This window comes from Thermobia domestica, chromosome 1, assembly GCF_964235325.1.
Source record: "Thermobia domestica chromosome 1, izTheDome1.hap1.1, whole genome shotgun sequence".
Lineage (NCBI taxonomy): Eukaryota > Metazoa > Arthropoda > Insecta > Zygentoma > Lepismatidae > Thermobia > Thermobia domestica.
The window spans coordinates 114,515,763-114,540,252 of record NC_137454.1 but is presented as its reverse complement, the minus strand read 5'-3'; the positions used below and the strand labels follow the sequence as shown (position 1 = coordinate 114,540,252).

Genomic DNA, 24,490 nt, shown 5'->3' with positions numbered 1-24,490 from the left:
AATAAGCATTGCTTCGCTCAGCGATATGTATTTCTAGCTTGAGTTTCAGTCTATTAATGTCCATGCTAAATATTTGAAGGTGTTCACTTTGTCGAAAGAATTGATATTTTAATGTATTCATAGCTTGCAGTATTTCGGTCACGGCGACTTTCCGTGTATTTGGTTTTCTCCGTATTTACTTCTAAACTCATGTCCCGGTAGGCGTTTAATGAAACCTCTGCATTTCTTTCTGTTGTTCTCATATCATCTGTCAGATTTACATCAGCAGCATAAACCATAATTGGGTGAGTGCTATTCAGTCTAAGTCCTGGTTGATATCTTTGATTTTGTTTATATCGTACAGAACAAAATTAAATAATAACAGTGACAATGCATGTCCTTGTTTCATGTCGTTCTTGACATGAAAGCTCGTGATCACGTATTTCCGTACTTAGAGTTAGTTTGATTTTATTTAAACACATTTTATTAATCTAACTAGTTTTTTTCTTTTTCTTTCTTTCTTTTTTTTTTCCTTATAACAAATTCGGTAAAAATGTTCTACAGTGTTTTCCTCCTAACTGAGTCGTATGTTTTTCTGAATCAATAAATAATTATTGTACCAGAATATTGTATTCCAATTTCATTTCGAATATTTGGCGAATGGTAAAATATCTGGGTGATAGTTGATCGATTTCTCTTAAATTCGCATTGATAAACCAATGATATCATCTGCGTATGGGGTCTATTTTGCTAACGGAATGGAAGATTATTTTGTAGGATGTTAACAAAACAGAGATACTTTGATAATTATTGATAAGAGAGTTTTGTTTCGTTCTTGTAAATTGGAACAATGATTGATTCTTTCGACTCTTATGGCAATCCTCCTTGTTCCAGATAAGGAGAGTGAGTTTGTGTATCTCATTCCACAATATTTCTCCTCCAGCTAAATTTTTACTTCATGGGGATTGTGTCTACACTTGAAGATTTGTTGTTTTTCTTTAATTTCTTGATGACAGTTTCTGTTCGATTAGGCTCTGGAATATACGATTCTACTATATGCATTTCACTTTCTTCAGGAACATTATTTTTTGGCTTTGCAAATTGCCACAGAAATATTTCCGCCTATTCAAAATACTATATCCTTCTGTGAGAATTGTTCCGTCCGCTTTCTTTAAAATATAACCTTTCTTACATTTGTTGATGTCTTTATACATGTCCTGAATATTTGTGTTTTTATTGTGTTTTTTAAGTGAAATAACTTTAGCTCTTATAAAATTATTATTATTGTTCTAAAAGTGTTGGAAGTTTTCCGCCTTATGTCAGTGACATTTTATGCAGTTCTATCGTTCAGATTTTGTAGCTAATGCTGTTTACATATTTTCTTACTTTTGATAGTCGAACTGTGGTTTGTTCTTGTGTATTTCCGCGTGACCAAGTTACCCAAGTCTTTCTTTTGCTGAAATTTTAAGGCTACTCCTAATTTTATCTAACGTATCCTCAACACTAGTTCATCCCAAACCTTGTAGAACCGAGCCTCCTGTAAACGTTTTTGAACAAGCGCCTTTTCTTACATGTTGAGATTGTTAACATCACGCCAAACTCTCAAGCTGGAGGACCACCCCTTGTTTGTTCGCGACTTCTTATTCAATATGTTCACAGCAAACCTCCGTATCTAAAGGTCTTCTCCTCAGCCCGCAACTTGAAAATGCACCATGCCTTAGTGATAGGAACCTATGTCGGAAAAAGACCATTAGGAAGGCTTAGGCGTAGATAAGAAGACAATGCCGAGATGTATCTCATAGAAATAAAAACATAAAGTAGAAACTGGGATTTATTTGGCCAAGGAGAAAGAATTGTGGAGCGGCATTGAATCCTCAGGTTCCGTAGGCTGTATAGTTAGATTTAGGACAGTTCTTTCAGGGGAGATGGTAACAGTATGATTTATTTCCCTGTTGTCTCAACTGATTTTAGTGTCCCAAAATTTTAAAATTCCAATTCTTTGCTTCCGAAATGTCGAATAAAAACAATTAGTAGCAAAAAGAAGCCGCCTTTTTTTCTGAAATGTTGAAATGTTGGAGTGCAAGTAATAAAAGTATGAAAACTTTTAATAATAATAATAATAATAATAATAATAATATAAACTTCATTTTACGCGCTGAGAACAATTGAAATACAGTAAAAATATAGTACTTTGTCATATTCTACAGCGTTATTTTAACAGTATAATATAGTAAAAGTGATAAATAATGATCAACATATTAACATGAATTGATAATAAGATAAACTCTGACAGTGTAGTTTATGTCAATTCCTAAAACACTGAGACGTCAAAAATTAAAGATAAAACAACTGCTAAGGTATATTAAAAATTCTAAAATAAAGTCACATTTCAAGATATGCGTCTATTATAGTTAGTTAAAAGTCTAGAGATTAAAATGTATTTTCTATCGTGTGGTTCCAATAAAATTTTTATCAACACCTCTGTCTATATTGGACCTTTAAAATTCACATTTTGTAAAATATAGTCCAAGTTACATCGGTTGTCAAGTACTTTTCTACAAATACAGACTCAATTAAATTTCTCCTGTCAGCCAGTGGTTCCAATTTAAAGTATATTTTCAAATATTCATATGTGCTAGAGTAATAATCCAATCCTAACTTAAAACAAACACTAAGAAAGCACTTTTGGACCATTTCAGGTTTGTTGACGAGAGTATTTGTTAGGCTGTTCCAAATCACCGAAGCATATTCTAGTTTTGATCTTACCTGTAATTTGTATAAGAGTGCATAAGTATCTGACTGACAAAAAGTAGGCAATAATAATAATAATAATAATAATAATAATAATAATAATAATAATAATAATAATAATAATAATAATAATAATAATATTATTATTATTATTATTATTATTATTATTATTATTATTATTATTATTATTATTATTATTATTATTATTATTATTATTATAAATATGTAAAGATTGTGAATGTATGCTGTAACCCTTCCCGCCGCACACTGCGAGAAGCACAACAGTTCGTTCTTTCTAGATCGTGTGAACTGGTTGAGAAAGGCTACTGTGAGAACAGAGGATCTGGGTCTGTATTCCTGAAAATAATTAAAAAAAAAAAAAAAAAGGAAGCACAACACCTGTGCTTGTTCGCACACACTCCTACACATATACAAGGAAGGACACAATTGATTTAAATGCAAATGTAAACAAATAAGATGCTTTTGCTTCATTTAGTCCTCAATGCAGTAAAACTAAAACAATTTCACAATACTTCAAAATTAGAAAATAGCACTCTGTCTACTTAAAAGAAGGCCTTTGTTTAGAATAGTTCAATTCATTTCACAAGTTTCGCAGTATTGAACCCAATAGTTTATACGAGGGTCGTTCCGAAGTTAATGCCTCCTATTTTTTTGTGTTGACTTTGTATGTCCGTGCCTCATGTCGTTGGTTTAGTGCTAATGCTTGAGCCTTCCTCTTTTATTTGCAGCTGGTCCCGTTGTTCTGCGGTAGTTGGCGCCAGCATACGAGTGTTCCAAAACGGAGCCTGATATGGACGTGCGTATAAAACAACGATGTGTGATTGAATGCCTCACTGCTGAAGGAGTTGCGCCGATTGATATCCATCGACGCTTGGTAAAGGTTTATGAAGGCGATACAATAGACGTGAGCAATGTGAGGCGATGGGTACAGCATTTTCAAAGTGGTGAAAAGGGTGTTTATGACAAGCTACGGCCTGGTCGACCCTGCACAGCTGTCAACCCTCGCAATGAAGAGCGTCTTGATCAACTCATCCGTGCTGATCGCCGGATAACGACCAGAGAATTGTGTACAAAGCTGAATGTGGCGAACATTTTTAAGACTCGAAAGCTGTTGTCAAAGCTGTAAGGAAGTGGTTAGCTTCAGCTGGTTCCGATTTTTACAAGCGCGGCATGCAGGCTCTGGTTCATCGTAGCAAAAGTGCATAACGAATGATGGGAACTATGTGGAAAAATGACAGTCTGTAGCCGAAATATTGCTTTGTTTAGCTGTGCTGTTATTATTTATGTATCTCCATTAGTTTCCATGAAAAGAAAATAGGAGGCATTACTTTCGGAACGACCCTCATAGTATAAATATTTCAAGGAGTAAAAAGTATTGATAGTTATTAAACGCAGTGTGAATGAAGAAAGAAAGAACCAGTTGTGCTTAATAGATAAATATTCTAATTTACCAGTTGTGTATAAATATTCTAATTTATTCTAATCAGAAAGTCTCTTACCAAAAGATCCCTTCATTTCCACCTTATACTACCTCTACAGTCGATGGTCCACTCTAGCTTTTGGCGGGAAGAACAAGACTCCACATTGAAAGAAACAGGAAAGAATTTGACTTATAACACAGATGTTTGTTAAATTTAATGTGGACGGTTCACATTAATTATCGATACGTACACTTTAACTACAAAATTCAGTAGTTAATGGAATATATTATGATCTTATTAATTACTTAATTGTAACGGTCACTAAGGTTGACTTTATTGATTAGTTGAACAATAAGAGGGCAGTGAGTTAGATCTGCTCTACCATAACACACTTCTACCACTAATCATGCGACCTAGTTAAACCCAATTCATTAATTATAATTTTAATTAATTTATTTACTTATTTTACACTCTAATGTCAGTTTAATTGGAACACGTGTTTGTCGCTTTAGTTAATTATATTTCCGTCTCAGCAACTCACCATTGACTCAATTCACGTTATAGGTAAATCGTTATAGTTATCCAGTCTGAACGATTGAGTTAAATCTTGCAATAATTTCCACCCAAAATTTCCTTTCTTTATTATAATTTACGAATCTCCTTCACCAAGTTTAACTTCCATTTTAATAGCCTCCCAAAAGCACACTGCTTAACTTCCCGATTTTATACTTCACTTTCACGATCGTAATTTTTTTTTTTTTTAAGCACCATCAATCAATGTAACCATTGCAATTACACATCCAACGCGAAAGCACTATTATTTAAATTTTTGTTTTCTTTTTTTTTCATTTTACTTTTCCTTTATGTGGAAACAATTCACACCAAACAACAATATCTCATACTTCCAAATAGTGGTTCAGAACGTTACATTAATTCCTCGGAAGATATTTGACGACCCATTTTTCCTAAATTTAACCCATATCAACTTTTTCACGATTTCGAAGCCATAATCCCATAAAACTATTCAATTCTATAACTTTTTTTTTTAATTTTTTTTTAGAGCATGTAACTCTTGTTTAATCCAAACTACTTGCTGGTAGAAACAAAATCTTTTTGAAGAGTACTGCCATCTGTTGAGCGAAATCGTAATTACTTAACTATATGAATTTAACTTGGTAACTTGTTTATATAGTTGCAAAATTCCAAAGCAAAGGACTCTTAGCCGTCTATTCCTATGTCAGAATCATTAGTGAGTGCTTTTTCCCAATTAAATATTGCTTAACGAAATAATAATATCACTATAATATCCAAAAGTAACCACAAATACAATTTTACCAGAGTCGTCAAGGAAAGTGAAAACAAAACAAAACAAGAGAGAGAGAGAGAAAGAAAGAAAGAAAGAAAAGAGCTCTGTAACGTCTCACATTTTAGTGGCAGGATATTAAACTTATTTGGTGGATACCACGGGATAAAAGAAGGAGCAAATGGCTAACCTAGAAAGTGAAATTTAAAGATCGCCTTTATTCGAGACAGCATAGATGGCCCAACAGTTGGGGTCAAGATGAGACTCCACACTTCGCCGACTTGGGAACTAACAGATAACATAGTCAACACCTCGCTCCGGCCGCCTGTACTTTCGAGGTTATCTCAGATACACATTTAAGAACCTATAGGCCACATTGAAATGAAAGTAAAAAAATCCGTTTCGCCGCCGGACTATCTGGTTGGTGGGTAAATACCTTACTGGCTACGCCATTGCAGGTTTTCTTTCTCCTCGTAGCCAACAGGAAATGTATTCTTTTTAAGATGGTTTCTGTTACAAATCTCACTTTTCCCCAAATTTTGCAAGATAAATTGGTATGAATTAAACTTAATTTGGAGTATATATAATTTCATTGAATAAATTCTGTCGAAATTTCCGTTTTTTTCAAGTTCAAACCGTCATGATTTCGCTTTTATTTTTTTGCTATTTAAAAATGGAAACCGGTTATTTGTTTAAGTCATTGAAATTTTTGTATTTCGTGTCAGCTGTGACAAAGTCATTAGGTATTTAACTCATATTTTTGACAATTTGTGCAATATCTTCATAATCCATAGTCTTGAATATTTAATAGGTACTGCTTATTTTATTTTCTTTGTGAAATACTTTGGCTAAGTCTCAGTTTTGGTGGTAGTTTTAAAATGGTTTAGAAGATAACTTTCCGCATTCTCGACAATGCTTTTCGAATTATGTGAAGCTTACTTTGGATCAGAATTCTGTATTAATTGTTTATAGACAAGGTATTTATGACCAAAACGTGTATTGTAGTAGAATTGCTATTTTTTCTGATTTTCTTGTGTGTGTAAAAGAATAAACTTCGTTTGTGTGTTGTAATGATGTACGCCGTGTACAGGCTTGTAATTAATCCGTTAAAAAAATAACAAATTAATCAGTTAAAAATTTTGTTAATCTTTTCATTTAATCAATAATTTTTAGGGGTTAATTTTAAATTGGTAATCGTTAACAAAATTAGTTACAATTTAAAAAATGTTAACTTTTTTTCTGAGAAGCTATGCAAAAGTAAATGTCTTAGTTATTTTTAATATGCTGTTTGTTAATTATCAGTTTTGTTTTCAGTATTATCAGTTTTTAAAACTAACTTTTCATAATAGTATACTAATTTTCCCATGCCCATAATCTTATCTGTGCGTTAACTTTCACAACTGAAGACAACTCTCATTGCATAGTGATAAAAACTCTCAGTTTTAATTTTGATCAATTAATTTTGAAATTGATTTTAATTGGACCGTTGCTTTTTTCTCACATCAATTTTTGGATCAAAAGATCCAATGTATTTCATTCAAAAATTTTCTTGTAGGCCTTATATCTAGAGAACTACATATAGTGTAGCCGAACCCAAAGTATCAGTTAACTCAGTATGATGTGCATATTCCTAGGAAATACGAAAACTCGATTTAGGAACTGTTCAAAAATATTGTAACCCCTGATCTTAAAACTAATTATTGGCCAAGATCGCAATCTTTTGATCCGTTTTTGGTTTTCCTAAAATTCTTGTTAATATAATGAATTATATTTTCATAGGATTAATTTTTAATTTTTATCCAATAAATTTTGTATTAATTTTTCCAGTTATTGCCATTTGTATACTTCTAACGCAATTATTATTATTATTTCAGGGTACTGCATGAGACAGTTACAGTTGTAAATTCCGAAACTACGTACCAAAATAATTGTGACTCCAGCGGTATGTATAGGATATATAAAAATCAGTGTGTGACTAACGATGATGTAGTGCAAGCACCGTGCCTAGATCAGTCAAGAAATCTAAGTGTTACCTCAGGTTTACCTGTGAATATTATTCATTCTTTGACTGAAAAACAGAAGAAATATTTGGAACGTACCTTGGCGGCAAAACCCTATGTTTGTGTTCATTGTGGGCACCGATTCGATTTAGAAAGAAAATTAGTTCGTCATATAAAAAGACATTTTGTAAACAAGAAACATGTTTGTCAAATTTGTAGCAAAAGTTGCAGAGACAACAACGATTTGCAGAAACATATTTCAGTGCATACAGGTCTGAAACCATTTTCTTGTACGTTGTGTGATAAGAAATTTCGCCTGGATGCAGGATTGAAGAGGCACATGGAAGTTCATTTGAAAGAGAAACCTTATGTGTGTGAATTTTGTGGTAAATCGTTCGGTTTTCAGTCCCGTCTCGTCACTCACCGTCGCATGCATACGAATGAAAAGCCATATGGATGTAGTAATTGTCATAAGACATTTCGCTCTAGAGATACACTTCGAGACCACATAAAGTTGCACACAGACGAGAAACCCGTCAAATGTCCTGTTTGTTCAAAGTCATATGTGAGGAATGGAACAACTTTCAAGATACACGTTGCAAGTCATTCTCTGTCCTTTTCTGTAACACACAAAAAAGAGCAGAAAACTTACGGCAGTGAATTAAATATGCAGACAGGTAGTGGACATTAAAACTGAAATATCTGATAGAAAGCCATAATTTGTATTTAATAACGTATTGGGGCGGCCAGTACAGCACAATACAACTTGGAAAGGATTGAAAGAGGTCCTGCACTGTTTGCAGAGGGATTTTTTCAGCCATTCTTCTTGAAGAGCAGTGACAAGTTGAGCACATGCACACGGTGAAGGGAAGTATTTCTCACTCGATCCTCTAACAAACCCCATAGAGGCTCAATAATGTTGAGATTCGCTGATTGAACGGGCCATGGCAGATTTTCAACCTCACTGTCATGCTCATTGAACCACTCTGTGACAAGTTGAGCAGTGTGAATCACTTCATGCAGTTATCCTGAAACACTTCATTACCGCCCTGGAAGAGTGTGTCGAACCATAGGATGTAAATGGTCCTCCAGAATCGTCTTGTCCTTGGCAATGACACGACTCTTTAGAACAATTTGGGGGGCCAAAGTCTACCACGATATTGTACCCCAAACCATCATGGGCCCGCCTCTATTTTTGACTGTAGGTTCCTAGCAGTCTGAATTGTGGGGCCACGGTGGCTCAGTGGTAGTGTTCACCTTTGGTGCAGGAGGTCCCTGGTTCGATCCCAGCTCGCACCAAGTGGACTTTGTGGTGGACAAACACCGTGTGCGTGGGTTATCTCGGGGTTCTCCCGTTTCCTCCACTTTCTTCATTCTACCATTTCATTCATTCCTCATCATCAGCGTCTCCTTTAGCCTAGCAGGCATAATCGTGGGACATAAAACTCAAAGATTTCAGTCTGAATTATATGTATCCGACTCAGAACACTACCCCTGTTTGGAAAACAGTGTAGCTGCTCTCATCCGAGAATATGACACGTTTCATGTCATCCAATATCCAGGTTTTATGCTTCTAACACTACTGAACCCGCTTTGCTGCATTTTTGCTACTGATGAAAAGTTTCGGTATTGTAATCCTGCCGTAGATGTTGGCTTTATGCAGGTATCGACAAACTGTTTTCGTGCACACATGTTCTGAGGTGTGTATTCACTTCTGTGGTGATTACTTATGCGGTGGTTTTCCGTTTTCGTGCAACAATCCTAGTCAGCGTCCTAACGTCTCTTTCAGACAGCTTCCGTTTTCCACTGCAGTCGCTCCTCCTGGATATGGTTCGTTCCTGTTCATATGTACAATCACTCTGGTGACTATAGCTTGTGAAACGTCACAGTGTTGCAATTTTGGACACAGATGCACCTACTAGACGCCTGTACAATCTGGCATCTTTGAAGTCGGGTATGACCTCCATTATACCACTCTACACACACGATTTGACGTTCACTGACGAACCACTTCTACTGGAGTGACTACCAAGAACCTGCACACGTGACTCAGCGCCCAAAAGTACAATATAACTTATTAGATGGCTCTGGTGAGCCTGGCGAACATCCTATGCTATTTGCGCAGGTGTTTCAGTTTCAGTATCCACTACTTGTAATTCTGTTGCTGTTTCGTATAATAGTAATGTTTAGCCAGAGCTTTGAGACTGTTAGGGAGGTTATTTGTGCAGCTTGCAAATTAAACTTGTCAATACCCGTAAGGTACACTAAACCTGTAGTGCACATAAGAGTTTCTTGTTTGATTGGGTTAGAATTTATCATCCCTTTCAGTACCGAGGCTAGATAAGAAATGGATCTACAACTTACGTTGAATCGGAAGTAATGAGCTCCTACCGAGAATCAAGCATGCGTGTTGTGCACCGAAGGCGCGTACGCTAACCAAGGAAGGTCACGTCGATTTTCCAGTAGTACATGTATGAGCTAACGAACAAGATTAATATTACAGTTATTTATTTATTTATTTTATTTATTTTTTTACTGTAGTTCCAGCTAACTCCAATTGTAAGATATGTGTCAGGTCTGTTATCTGAAGTACGTTAGAGTGTGTACACTGAAAAACAAGCTGTTCGGAAGTATTATAACTTGTTAGGGTTTCGTATTTCAGTATCATACTGACAATCAGTCAGTGTATTTAAGAAAGTGGAGACGGAGGCTGGGAGTTGTGTTCATACTACTCTGTACTCTACTTAATACCGTATGAGACCGGTGAATACTGTTTACTGTAATAATAATTGCAACAAGAAAATAATATTTCATAAGTTAGATGCACCCATGACATTAAAACAGTGTTGTTATTGACTTGTCCGAAATTCCGACAACAGCAATAACTGTGACATCCAAATTCAGCATGTGTATCGGCAATGCAAAATTAAAATCTTGTGAAGCAGACTTTTTCTGTGGAGATAATTCTATTATTGTAAATAGTCTTGAAATTGTAGATTTCCGAAGATTATGAACTTTATGTAAGATTGGTAAGTTAGTAGATTATCCCGTCTTCGTTTCGTGTTGACGCTGGAAGTCTTCACGTCTAAATATCTAAACCCACTTCTGGACATGAAAAGGGTTGTTTACTTCGGTATCTTGCTTTCGTGTTGTTACATTTATCGTCACTGTATGTTCTTCACAGTTTTTGTTTTTTAACCCAGTGCTCTACTTTAAGTATGGCAGGAATATCGATATCGAAAATCAATCAGTCATTATCTTTATGTTTCAGTGTTTTCGACTTTCCTATTAAACCCTTACTGTAATGCTTAACTGATGGTAAGCTACCCAACATAACCCATATTTCATATTTTCAGCAATTCAAGAACTTATGTCCTAGCTGACTAGATCACAGACCTTATTTCGCTTTTTATGGACCAGGAAAAGAGGTTTTTGCCGCACTAGTTTTCTTTGCTAACAAGGGACCATTCCGATTTGGTGAATTTAATTGCTGAAAATGATTGCTAGCACTGAATCCAGCACCAAAAGAACCAGGAAAAGCGGGTGTTTAGTGGCAGACCATAGACGGGGTGGGAGATAAATGAGGGCAAATCGCGAAGATAGAACGTAGAATATGTCTAGAAATGCCATGTTAATTTTGAAACGAGTAGAGGGATTGAGGTCAAATGTTGGATATATGGAATGCATGTAGAGCTTCACTTAATAGGCGTGATGTGAACAGGGTTTAACTGCCAGTTGTATGTAACTGATTTTGAGAAGAGTCACCAGTGTTACAACCGAAATGTTTTGTTTTAGGGGGTCCTTAATATATCTGAACCCTGAATGGAACAGTAACTGCAAGATACCACGCCAGCATTCATTCAGTGGAACTACTTCTCATTCCGTTACACGTTGCAGACATTCTTTTTAATGTTCCAGGATTCGATTCCATCTCTTTCTACCCCTCGTGAATACAACGTGCTCATGGACCGCACTACAGGGTCTCCAGTTCCTCATTCACGTCACCTTTACGACATTCTTGATACATTGGCATAGCGTGGAACGCCTTCTGTTACAGAAGTCTCAAACTGTATTGACCACTATTGATTCCAGTAGACGACCTGCGTCAAGAACCATATGTCACATAACCCCTTTCCCTTTTATTCTTCTCGCGCTAAGTCCAACATGGTGGCTTTTCAGATGTCCTTCATGATTCACATTACACCTATTCACTGGAGCTCTACATGCATTCCTCATATCCAACATTTGACCTCAATCCTTCTGCTCGTTTCAAAGGGCCGCGGTGGCTCAGTGGTAGAGCGTTCATCTCTGGTGCTTGAGATCCCGGGTCCGATCACAGCCCCCGCAAAGTGAACATTGAGGTGGACAAACACCGTTTGCGTGGGTTTCCTCGGGGTTCTCCCGTTTCCTCCCACTTTCTTCATTCCACCATTTCATTCATTTCTCATCATCACCGTCTCCTTTAGTCTTGCCGGCATAACCATGGACGTAAAACTCAAAGATTTCATTTCATTTTTGTACTTGTTTCAAAATTAACATGGCATTTCTAGACATTGTCTACGTTCTATCTTCGCACTTTGCCCTCATTTATCTTCCACCCTGTATACGGTCTGCCACTAAACACCCTCTTTTTCTCTGTTTCTTTTAGTGCTGAATGCAGTGCTAGCAATCATTTTCAGCAATTGAATTCACCAAATAGAAGTGGTCCCTTGTAAGTACCTGTTTGTGTGTGTCAGGTCGATAGAAAGTGTTATTAGATGTCAAACGAATGAACTTCATTTCACATTGTTAAATTACGGTAAAAGTTTCCTTGAATCTTTAATCAATCAGTGTAAACTTTCGGATAAAACGAAGTCATAACTAAATATTGAAAAGTCTTTGTGTTTAGAACTGTTTTCATTGTGATTCTGTTCCGAAAACGTTCTTCTAAAAAGTTTTAGTATTTCAGGTTAATCGTTTACATCTAGACTTTAATTCTTCGTATAATAATTCTAACGGGCTTCATTTTATGAGTCGGGTTTCCTTCGGTAAAAGTAAAGGAGTGAGCAGGACATGTCTAATGTAATAGGATACTGTTATTAAGCATTCTCTGTTTTACAATTTTCGAATTTCTCTCCACTTTCATATTCTTGGTCACGATTAGGATTTTTGTAACGTTCTAGAGTTGGAATCTACGAACCACCAATGCTCTCTGGCTATTTTTCCATCGAAATTTAGGTGATAATGTTCCTTTATCCAAGTGGCTACGCACATTTTTCTGTGTGCGTAGTACCGGATTTGATTGTCAGTGAGGGCTTTGGATATAAATCCGAGAATAAGCAGCAATTCCATCTCTTACAGACTCGGTGATGAAAAGAATGATAAATTGTATGAGTTAAACATTGTTGGCTAATAATGCTGCGTAATGGGTCAATATACAAATGCTTATAACTAGAAAGATAATCAATTTATATCTTCCGACGTAAGCATACGGAAGCTTATAGTTTCACTTCAGAGAGAGAGAAGATGATGTGTTTGTGTGTTGGAGGGAAGGGGATTGTTTCTTTGAAACTACTGTCCAGATCTAAACAACATTTGATGGCAAGTAGGTCATCGCATAATGAATATATCGCTATATTTGGTGGAGCTCGACCAGAGAAGGTTCGGATTACCTTGTATGTGGCACTTTATTTCTCGGTAACTACCGGCAGGGTCAGAATCGAATTTTGTGCAGAAGTAGGTCATCGTTTAAGGAATAAAGATCGCAGTATATAGGATCAAACTGGGACAGAAACAGGCTCAGATCGGCAACAGAGTCTGTTTTGTACGCTAGGAGCTTCTGAGTTCGGTTCATTCCGGACTATTATTATTTAGTAAGGCCCCTCTTGACATCTGGAGCCTGTTGGTACATTTTCATTTTGTAGCAGTGATGTTGAACACAGGTATATTCCACATGCTTCACTACTGAAAAACTGAAAAAGATAATATAATTAGTTCTACAAGCTCCCCGTTGATCCAGTGTTTAGCTCGCGCATCTGGTCCCCGGAAGAGTGTGATTCTACTTTAAACTGTAGGTCCACGTCTGATACAGCCACAGTGGTGAAAAGGGATGCTAAGCTTCATTTTGAAAGAAAAAGTTCTACATAGTAGTCTACTCTTCAATTTATATCATTGTAATGTTGACTTCTTTTGATTTTTGAATAGTTCTTTTCCTGGTTTTTCATTCACTCAACAAAGAAAAGAAAACACCTTTCGGGATAATTTCTCGTATGGCCAAACTTCTCTGTTTCGGGGAACTTACCTGTGTTGGGATTTTCCTGCTATTCTTACAATGCGCACTGTATTGGGAATTTGAGCGGACTGAGACTGTATTCTCCTTAAAAGTTTTGACTGACTATGTACCGCAGGGGCTTTGAGCACATCTTCGGATTAAGAGACCCATAGCAGCTTTTGTGACGATTAAACCCTCTTTGCCCGTTTCACTATTGCTGAGGGGTTATAATGAGCGGCGGAAAGTCCACAAATGAATCCCGACAGATTGTGCGCATCTGATACTGTATAGGCTCCAGTGTAGCTACCAGTGTATCGGGACATACTTAGCATAGACGGTTAAATACATCTTTCGGAAGGGTCAGTTAAAGTTGACTTGTTTTTATCGTGGGCTGTGTTCGGTAGTATAAACATTTCAGTTACTGAAAATTGTACAGATCTGCAGATGATGCTGTCGCATTCGCTTTTTCCCATTCATCTGTGCAGTTCGCAAGTTCGGTGCCAAGTCATTTGCTGATCTGAAGAATTCGCATTCGTATTCATTTGTAATGGAGGCAGGCCGGCCATAAGTAGGTTACAACTTCTGATTCGACAAACGATAGACACATGCATTTGTTGAAGTGAAAAATGGTGTTAATCAAATCTGGCAAGTATTGAAATTGTGTAAGCGTTACATTTTCTCTATTGGGGTATACACTCATTTTAATAATACATATAGAGTTCAAGATGACCAAATTCCGAATTTACTAAAAGTTATAATAACCTCTGATGTATAAGCATTTCTTAATATATTTTAATACTGATATACCGTACATTTAAGTTATTTAAATAAATAATGTAAATTGTGTAAAGTACGAAGCAGTATTTTGTATTTTAAGTGCACTTCTGTAATAAATTTATTTTTTTAAGATATGTTCTCAATTAAATACAATCCCTCTCAAAGTCAATGTCCGATGCATATTAAATTTACTTTTTTTCTCCTCCTTTAAAGTAAACGCTCACAGTAACTGTAGCTGCTATTAGATCAAAGTGTGGTCATCACACAAATGATACACAGCTGTATACCTTCACGAAGATTTAAAACCAAAAATTGAATAAAAAGTTAACAGGCAGAGCTATTAAGCATCTTTTTGTATTGATATGGTAACAGATTTTCAGAATTTCCTGGACAGTATTATTTTTAAGAACTTCTTATCCATCCTACCTTCGTCAAAATTATTAGTCAACAATTTTCATATATATAGGGTGTCTCGAAAGTCCCCTAACAGGGTAACTGTTATTATCAGAGTTACAGCAAAATGGAAGAGGGGAAACCGTCTCCAAATATGATGTTTTCAATCTACTGCAACGTTGCCATTTACCTGGACTCACAACATAAGTGAATGAAATTACTGTTTTTTACGCTAACGTGTCGATGGCCAGCCAGCATTTCAAACAGTAACTTCATTCACTTATGTTGTGAGTCCAGGTAAATGACAACGTAATTTTCATTTAACATTGGGCGCATAAAGAGCGCACAGCCCAAACGGCTCATTCGATTTAAAACATTCCTTCATTTTAGATTGAAATCATATTTGGAGATGGTTTCTCCCTCTTACATGTTGTTGTAATTCTGGAAATAAAAGAGTTACTCTATGTCAGGGAGCTTTTGAGACACCCTGTATGTATATATACAGGGCCGGCTCTACCATATATACAACACGTGCATTTGCATGGCTCGGCAAAATTTGTCATAACCAATGCCTCCAAGATGATAACCTTTATTTGTGTTTGACAGATAGCACCGATACAGATATCAGTGGAAAGCTTGCAATGTTAGCTACAAATGGTAGCATGATTTTTCAGCATAGTTCCATTACGAGCAACACACTTGCGTCAACGCGAAACAGGGTCTTTTATACCGTCGGCTAAGAATTGTGATGGCTGCTAGCGACATCATTCCACCTCTGCATTACAACTGTATCGTTGGCCCTTAAGGTGATCCTTAAGTTTGGTGAAGAGCCGAAAGTCCCAGGCCACAAGATCCGGACTATAGGCAGGCTGAGGCAGAATGTCAACAACACTTTGCCAGCAAATGGGACAACTTTGAATTTTTTTGGCGGAGGATAGACGTGTGGTGGTGCTCCATCGAGTGACGCTTCGTTTCCGGGTCGTAATAGTGTATCCACGACTCGTCACCGGCGATGAATGTTCCTGGGCACAAACTTTCCGCAGTCAGAAATTCAATGACAGTCCGCCGTTTCAACCGGACATCACTGGATGCCATGTGTTGCTTCATTACTTTGGAATGAGAAGAGAGAGGAAGGTGAAAAAATGACATTCTACAGTTTAAACAACAGTGCATTAATGATAAACAGTTCAGAATGTGTGCTGTACTATTGGCCAAGTAGTGGACTTGGAGGCATTACTTTCTGAATCACCCTCGTATATTAAAATAAATATTTCTTGTTGGAAACACTTCATGGTGATGGTAAAATTTACCAAGCTGACCTTCTATTCGAATACTACATTCATAAATCATGTTTAAGGTCACATAAACAGTGCTAAAGCAAATGGTGAAACAAATCCCAGCATGAATTGCTTGATTGTTGTTAAATATCAGAACTAATTCTCGATCAGTAGCAAACACCTGTTCCATTTAGTTATCACAGTTTTGACGTGAAAACTAGTCTTGTCTTTTTTTACAAACAAGTTCCTTATCATCGAAAGTGAAAACAAGTTAAAAAAAATTAACAGATGTAGAAGGAAAGCAAGAAATAGAGATGAAGGAACTAGTTGCACTGAGATATAAACTCGATATTGAATTCTATAAAAAGGATTACCTTATTTTTCCTCTGTAGGCGCGTTTGTATTATCTTTCATTAACATAATATATTATTATTTATAGAAAGAAACACACACAACGAGATTGTATTTGTAGTGCTTAGGCATTTTTGAGTGCGAGTGCTTTTTTCCTTCCTTTTGTTGTTAATGATGGAGTAGCGTTCTTTGTCTACTGCTGGCAACACTGAATTTTCAATAAGCTCGTTCTGTTCTGATGCTGGTTTTTCTCTTATTTTTAGCATACTAAATTTGAAGATCTTATACACAACAGACACTACAAAACCACGAACAAGTACAATATTACCAACAGATAGATAAAATATTATAGTGACTAAATTTGAAAATGTTTTCGTCATTGACTTAATACCATTCAACGAGTTCCCCTGAGATCAAAACAAGTTATGGTCTGACGGTGCCAGATCCGGGTTGTGTACAGAGTATGCGTTAAAACTTGCCATTTATGTTCTCTTAATTTCTGACAAGTCGTTAAAGATGATGCGGCGCCTGGCGTTGTCAGCATGGTATAAACACTGTTTCTGTTGACCAGTCCCGGCTGTTTCTTTTATATTGGTAGTTGTCGACAGTCTGGTCCAAGTTGATCATTATGTCTGGCTGCAGCAGCTCGTAATGCACGATGAACTTCCATTCCTCCAAAATGCACAGCAAACCTTGGCGTCAGTATACGCTTTGCCATCCTGGGATCCTTCTTGAGTATTCCCACCTCCAGTATTGAACGTAGAATTACTACGCTTCTGAAGAAAACCAACGTACCAGAAGAAATACGCAAGAAAATCACGCCACATAATTGCCAACCACCGAGATTGTATGGACTGCCGAAAATACACAAGATTGAAATTCCAATGAGACCCATTGTCAGTGCGATTGGAAGCCCAACTTACACTCTGGCTAAGTACCTCACCTCTCTTCTTCAACCGCTAGTAGGACAGTGTGAACACCACGTCAAGAACTCATATGAATTCTTGGAAATATTGAAGACGATACGCATTTCTCCAGACGACATCCTTGTCAGTTTTGATGTGGTCTGTCTGTTTACCAGAGTTCCAGTACAAGACACGTTAAATTTACTCAGTGTTCACTTCCCGCCGGAGATTGTTGATTTATTCAAGATCACATTAACTTTCACATATTTCCTCTTCGACGGACAGTACTATGAACAAACGGACGGCGTTGCCATGGGGCCACCTCTCTCACCAGCAATGGCAAACTTTTTCATGGAAACCTTCGAGCAGAAAGCACTAGAAACAGCCCATTAAAGCCATCGTGTTTCTATAGGTATGTTGATGGTACCTTTGGCATCTGGCCTCATGGGAGAATTGCACTGCAATCGTTCTTTGAATTTCTCAGCAATCAACACAGCAACAAGTTTACAATTGAAATAGAAACAGAAGGCTGCATACCATTTTTAGACATCCTCATTCGTTGCAAGCCTGATGGAAGTCTGGGCCATAGTGTTTACAGAAAACCTACCCACACCGATCTTTATCTTGATGGAAACAGTTTCCACCATAAATCACAGCGCAATACAGTTGTCAGCACGCTTGCACTTAGAGCAAAACCCATCTCGGACCAAGAAAGCTTCTCCAGTGATCTTGTATGTACATCTCAAGAAGACTACTTCAGAATGGATACAAGTAGTGATGTGAGGTGGAAAATTTTCCGTTCTAAAAAAATGTCAGTAATCAAGTAACAATTCCTCAGCAATCATAAAATTGGCGAATTCATGTACAGAAATGTAAAAAGGGAAAGATCGTTTAAAGAATCTGAAAATTTTCGTGGCTCAGACAATTTTCAGTAGTATGTAGGAACAAGTTAAACAATTTCTCATGAATCGAAATATTTTCTGTCTTATACGGAAAAATTGAAGAACCTTTTATGAGTCGGAAAATTTTCATAATTTTTAAGCAAAAAGTAAAACAACTTTTTTGTGAATCGGAAAGTTTTATTGCTCTGTAGAAACAAGTGAAAGGAATTTTCATAGCTCGGAAAATTTTCATCACGATGTAGAAACAAATGAAAGAAACTTCATAAGCCGGACAATTTTGAATATTATGTATACGGATGTTAGGTGGAAAACTTTCCACTATATTTAACTGAACATTCAGCTACAAAATTGAATTTCTGTAGAGGAAAGTTAGTCAGCAACAAATTATAACTTTCCAATTAGCTTTCGGGAACCGGAAAATTTTCTAATATTTCAAGTTGCGAAGTAACTTTTACACAGTGTTTTTCTCTCTCTCTCTCTTCATCTGCGAGCTCCTTCGTTGCTAAGCGGTTAGCGTACGCGCCTTTGGCATGGAAGTCCTGGCTTCGATTTCCAGCGGGAGCTCATGTAGTTCGGATTTCACGTTAATCAGTTGGTCCCGTCTTATATAGTCTCGCTGCTGAAAGGGACGTTAAACTCAAAATCAACTCAATTCAACTTCTCTCTCTCTCTCTCTCTCTCTCTCTCTCTCTCTGTGTGTGTGTGTGTGTGTGTGTATGCAAAGTGCAGAGAATATAAGTTCGTAGAGTACAAATATCACATTCTATTATTTAAAATTTCAATTTATTAAAAGTCATGAATGTTTTCCGATTCATAACATACTCCTCTTATTCCTATATCGTTGTTTAGCCGTAATATTTATTGGTAATAAATATTGTCTTAAAAATTTCATGAAGTGAAAATCTAACGATTCGTCATTTCAAGAATGTTTCAAAAAATTCAATGCGTTCTTTCCTCAGAATCCACCTTTGATCTTACAATATTTGATTTCGTCAGTTTAAGACGCATAAGACGGTTTTCTCATAGCTTTACTACTTTTATAGATTTACATTCTGCAACATGTATAAATAAGTAGATATAATAGAGAGAGAGAAAACATTATGTAAATTTTTCTTACCAACTTGAAATATTAGAAAATTTTCTGGTTCCCGAAATCTAACTGGAAAATTATAATTTGTTGCTGTCTAATTTTCCTCTACAGGAATTGCATATCTCAATGTGCAGTTAAATATAGTGCAAAATTTTCCACTTAAAATCACTATACATAATATCCAAAACTGTCCGGATTATGAAAAGTGTTTTCACTTGTTTCTACATCGTGATGAAAATTTTCCGATTCATGAAAATTCCTTACGTTTGTTTCTACAGAGCAATAAAACTTTCCGATTCACAAAAAGTTGTTTTGCTTTTTGCTTCAAAACAATGAAAATTTTCCGACTGATAAAAAGTTCTTCAATTTCTTCATACAAGACACAAAATATTTCGATTTATGAAACATTTTCACTTGTTCCTACATAGTAGTGAAAATTGTGTGAACCATGAAAATTTTCAGATTCTTTAAACGATCTTTCACTTTTCAACATTTTAAATCAATTTTATGCATACTGAGGAACTGTTACTTGATCACTGATATTTGTTAAGAACGGAAAATTTTTCGGAAAAATATAGAAGAAAATTTTCCACCTCACATCACGGCTAAACAACGATGTAGAAATAAGTGGAGTATGTTTTTATGAATCGGAAAATTTTCCGTTTCAAATTTTTCCGGAAAATTTTCATCATTGTACAGGACAGACAATTCTTCGATTCATGAAAAATTTTCACTTGATCCTACATAGTACTGAAAATTGTCTGATCCAAGAAAATTTCCAGATTCTTTAAACGATCTTTCACTTTTTTAACATTTCTATACATGATTTCAATCAATTTTTTGAATACTGAGGAACTGTTACTTGATCACTGATATTTGTTAAAAACGGAAAATTTTCCGGAAAAATATAGAAGAAAATTTTCCACCTCACATCACGGCTAAACAACGATGTAGAAATAAGTGGAGTATGTTTTTATGAATCGGAAAATTTTCCGTTTCAAATTTTTCCGGAAAATTTTCATCACTGTACAGGACAGACAATTCTTCGATTAATGAAAAATTGTTTCACTTGTCCCTACATAGCTCATGTGGTTCGGATTCCACGTTAATCAGTAGGTCCACGTCTCACATGGCCTCGCTGCTGAAAGGGACGCTAAACTGAAATTCAACTCAACTCAACTTGTCCCTACATAGTACTGAAAATTGTCTAAGCCATGAAAATTTTCAGATTCTTTAAACAATCTTTGAATTTTTAACATTTCTATACACGAATTTAACCAATTTATGAATACTGAGAAATTGTTACTTGATCACTGATATGTTAAGAACGGAAAATTTTCCGGAAAAGTATAGAAGAAAATTATCCACCTCACATCACGGCTATACAACGATGTAGGAATAAGTGGAGTATGTTTTTATTAATCGGAAAATTTTCATCACTGGATACAAGGAAGATGACATTCGATTGGTCCTAAAAAGGACCTTTTCCAGTAAAAAGACTACCACAGAATCTGAAGATCCAGTCAACATCGCAGTCCTGCCCTACACTGGTAAACTATCTGGAAAAATTGCAAGAATCATGAAGAGAGAGAACATCAAAACCATGCACAGACGGCCATCAAATATCAGAAAACTACTCCGTCCAGTTAAAGACGATTTGGATCTTAAAACACCAGGAGTATACTGCATTCCCTGCGAATGCGGGAAAGCTTACATAGGACAAACAATAGCACATCGATGCAAGGAGCATGAGAGATACATCAAGCTGTTTTATTCAGAGAAATCAGCCCTGGCAGAACACAGTATAACGGAAGGACACATAATTTTATTTTCAGACACTAAAATTATTTCAAAGAGCTCAACCCACTGGGATAGGATAATTAAAGAATCTCTTGCCATACAACAAGAACCCAACAATATCAACAGGGATACAGGATTTCAACTCAGCCAGGCATGGATACCAGTCATAAAGCACATATGAATACGACCAATTAGCGTCAAACTATAGACCATCCAATCAGAGACGGATTCTTAATCCCACCACTTTCCTCTCTCATATATAGTACTCACGAACTGGTCTCAGTATAATCGCCCTGAAGACGAGAACGTCTGCAGTTCTTAAAACGTCGGCTCTATCGTCAGACTTCACCTGGCTGATATCCCGAGAACATCTCTATAATATTCGCCGCCAAGAAAGCTTCAATTCTTATTTCTTTTGTAAATATTATACTCTAGTTCGAGCTCAGATTTATTAACATTAGAAATGCTGGCCACTTCAATTAAATCAGGTGAGTCGGGGGTGTTTTTAAGCACATCATAGAAGTGAGACAGCTGTTTGGGAGAACCACCAAGCCTTTCCTTCATGTTGCTAATAATTTTTCATTTGTAACTGGAGAGAAGAGCCTTGAGTTCTTGAGGTTTCAAGTTTTCTTCCATTCTGACACCCTGAGGTTTTGCCTTTTCTACAACACTTTCAGCACGTTCTGAAATTTCTTCAAAAGGATGCCCTCCAAATGTGCAATGACACCCTTCTACTAACTTCAGTGCTGTAACCATATCATTTCCACTTGACATTTGCAGGCTTTTGTTAGCTTTGCAAGTGGCTACAAAATGTGTTTAAGAGTACTAGTGTAAAAGTTGTCGATAACTGTCTTAGTTCCAGCAATAGTCCACCAGCATCTGATTACATGTCTCCTGCATCAACACAGATATGCTTTAACACAATGTATATTGCAGCATAATGTTTGATCACCACAGAAATACTACCTTCATATGAAAGTCCTTTAGTGGAAGCAGATTGCACCAATTTGTGAGAAGTAGTGTCTATTGAAGATTCTACTTCCTGCAGAACGTTCAGCCGCTTGTGACTTCCATGAAATGCTTTACTCACTACATTTACAACCTTTTTAATATCTTTTGAAGTTCCACATGCTCTTATCAAAGTCAGTTGCGAAAGATGGTTTTTGCAATGAAGGAAAATTAATATAGATGAATCTTCTTCGAGACGTGCCAGAACTCCAGATTTTTTACCGAGGACATTTGAAGCACCATCAAAAGCCACAGCAGTCAGTTTTGCAGTACTAAGCCCTACTTTATGTATTTCTTGAATAATTGTCTCTTTGATGCATTCTTCCTAAAGTAGACTGAACTGGAACAGTACAAACGAAGGTCTCCTTCACTTTGCAAGCCTCTATGTAACGTATACAAATACTCGTTTGACATGAGCGAGAATTTACTAATTCTAAAGAACTTTAGTTTTGTAGATTCAGTGGTAGCAATACCTAAAGATTCCAGAGTAGAAGTAATAGAATAATCTGACAAGTGATGTACATTCTCTGCTGAGTTTCTTATATGCTGTTTTATTATTCCTTAATGGTCTAGTGATGCCACTGCACTAACTAGGGGTCTCCATTTGGATGTATGTGGTATTTCTTCGGAAATAGGAAATATGCGATTTTGAATAGATCTTTAGTTACTACCAAGATACCTTCACACTGAATGTTAAACTGCTGATGGACTTGAGTAGCAACACTGTCACTTTGCAATGAGGACTGTTCCGAGCACATAATGGGCTTTACTTTTGTCATGTTTTCTTGCGTTTTTCTGAAAGTTCTCTAGATGAATATAAAAACACAAGGACTAACAAAGACAGTGCTTTTTACAAATTATTCTGCCCATTCATTTGACAGACTGATGCTCTCACACCACCATTTCTTGTTTCAAGCTCTGTTATCGAGTGAATGAAACAAGAGCAGTTTTCAATGCTGAACTTGACCGAACAGCCTCCGTGCGCTATCATCAGGGCGCCTGCTTATCACGAATAGGTTTTCAGTTTTCTATTGCTCGTTTGGAGTTACCTAATCACCTTTATTTTACTGATTATAGTGACCAGCTTTGATATTGTTCTGGTATCAGATTTCAAATCTAACATGGATTGTTTATATGATTCTCAAGCAGTTCTTTGAGCGCAATACTTCACAAAATTTCATGAGTAGGGAATTAAAAATATAAAATCAAAGCTAATATTTAGATTGAAGCTATTGAAGGTAATATTTAGTGTGTTGAGTTATGTGCCAGCTACCAGAAAATATCACCAAGAGATTATTTAATGGGCTATATTTTACACTTATTGGCACCGGTAATAGTAATAACATAAAATTGTACACCCCCTTGGGGGATATCGACCTGTTTTTCCAGGGGGAATATCGCCCATCACAGGGAGGGTGCAATGGGAGTGTAAAAATTCCCTTGTCTTCAATAATGTTCAAGTTATGGGGTTGGGCTCGACAGTAAAGGTGTCAAATTCACCCTGATGTTAAAATTACGCCGTAACACCTCCGGCTATGTCAATTTTCGCATTGTGGCCCTGGAATAAGGTATCATTGCTCGGAAAGAACTTCTGGGCCATAGAATACAGTTACCTTAAAATGGCGACACAATCTTTCATGCAGTGACGCGACCAATAAGCATCATTACAGAGCCGCCTTCATGCTTCAAGGTTGAGCGGAAGCACTAGAAATCATACGCTTCTTCGGTCGTCCACTGCCAGTAGCGAAGCGTAATCCCACAAGTAGGGTAGACCCGATAAACTAGTAACAAAAATAACATTTAATGTATCATAAAATGTTTAAAATTATAGTTAGAATTTTATTTTCCTTATTGAATTAAACAAAAGAAACTACCAAATCTACTTATTTTTAAAGAACTTCCTTAGCTGTATTTCTAACACTATTTAAAGTTAAATTTATATTCATGTATAAATAGTAGTTTGTTGTTTAATTTAACAAGAAAGAATGAATATTTATAAAAGCAAAAATGGATGGAAAGTAGTCTATTATTATTATTCAACAAATACTTGTATTTACATGGAGGAAAACACGTAATGTGTAGGTCTATTAATGGAATATTCGCATTTAGCTCCACTACAAATATTTTGAAGTGCAGTTCATATTTTCTTCTGTCCGGGATTTGCAGGGGGATGAGGAGAATTTCCTCCTCACTTGCTGTTTTCATTTCCTACACATTTGAAAATGAAGGGAGAGAAAAAGTAAGTACATTCTTACAATTAAC

At 36.4% G+C, this 24,490-nt stretch overlaps 3 protein-coding genes across 4 annotated transcripts in view; all 3 read left to right on the top strand.

Moving 5' to 3' along the window:
• The window catches only part of LOC145688175 (uncharacterized), a 49,688-nt gene extending 35,017 nt beyond the window's left edge, over positions 1-14,671 (top strand). Inside the window, exon 6 of one of the 2 annotated variants that reach the window (XM_081762037.1) lies at positions 7,350-14,671. In XM_081762037.1, coding sequence (XP_081618163.1) covers positions 7,350-8,166 — 817 coding nt within the window. In that variant the 3' untranslated portion in view covers positions 8,167-14,671. The remainder of the gene's footprint in view (positions 1-7,349) is intronic. The other variant, XM_081762053.1, reaches the window with a different exon arrangement.
• A 2,736-nt stretch (positions 14,672-17,407) lies between these two features.
• LOC145660781 (uncharacterized) lies at positions 17,408-17,821 on the top strand. Its single transcript, XM_081726206.1, has one exon. It carries the CDS (start codon positions 17,408-17,410, stop codon positions 17,819-17,821), a length of 414 nt encoding a protein of 137 aa, XP_081582332.1.
• A 3,178-nt stretch (positions 17,822-20,999) lies between these two features.
• LOC145660727 (uncharacterized) lies at positions 21,000-21,401 on the top strand. Its single transcript, XM_081726155.1, has one exon. It carries the CDS (start codon positions 21,000-21,002, stop codon positions 21,399-21,401), a length of 402 nt encoding a protein of 133 aa, XP_081582281.1.
• The last annotated feature ends 3,089 nt before the right edge of the window (positions 21,402-24,490 follow it).

What these genes read in the sequence shown, in the direction of transcription:
- LOC145660781 (XM_081726206.1), top strand. Translation starts at nt 17,408, where the DNA reads ATGAGACCCATTGTCAGTGCGATTGGAAGCCCAACTTACACTCTGGCT.
- LOC145660727 (XM_081726155.1), top strand. Translation starts at nt 21,000, where the DNA reads ATGAAGAGAGAGAACATCAAAACCATGCACAGACGGCCATCAAATATC.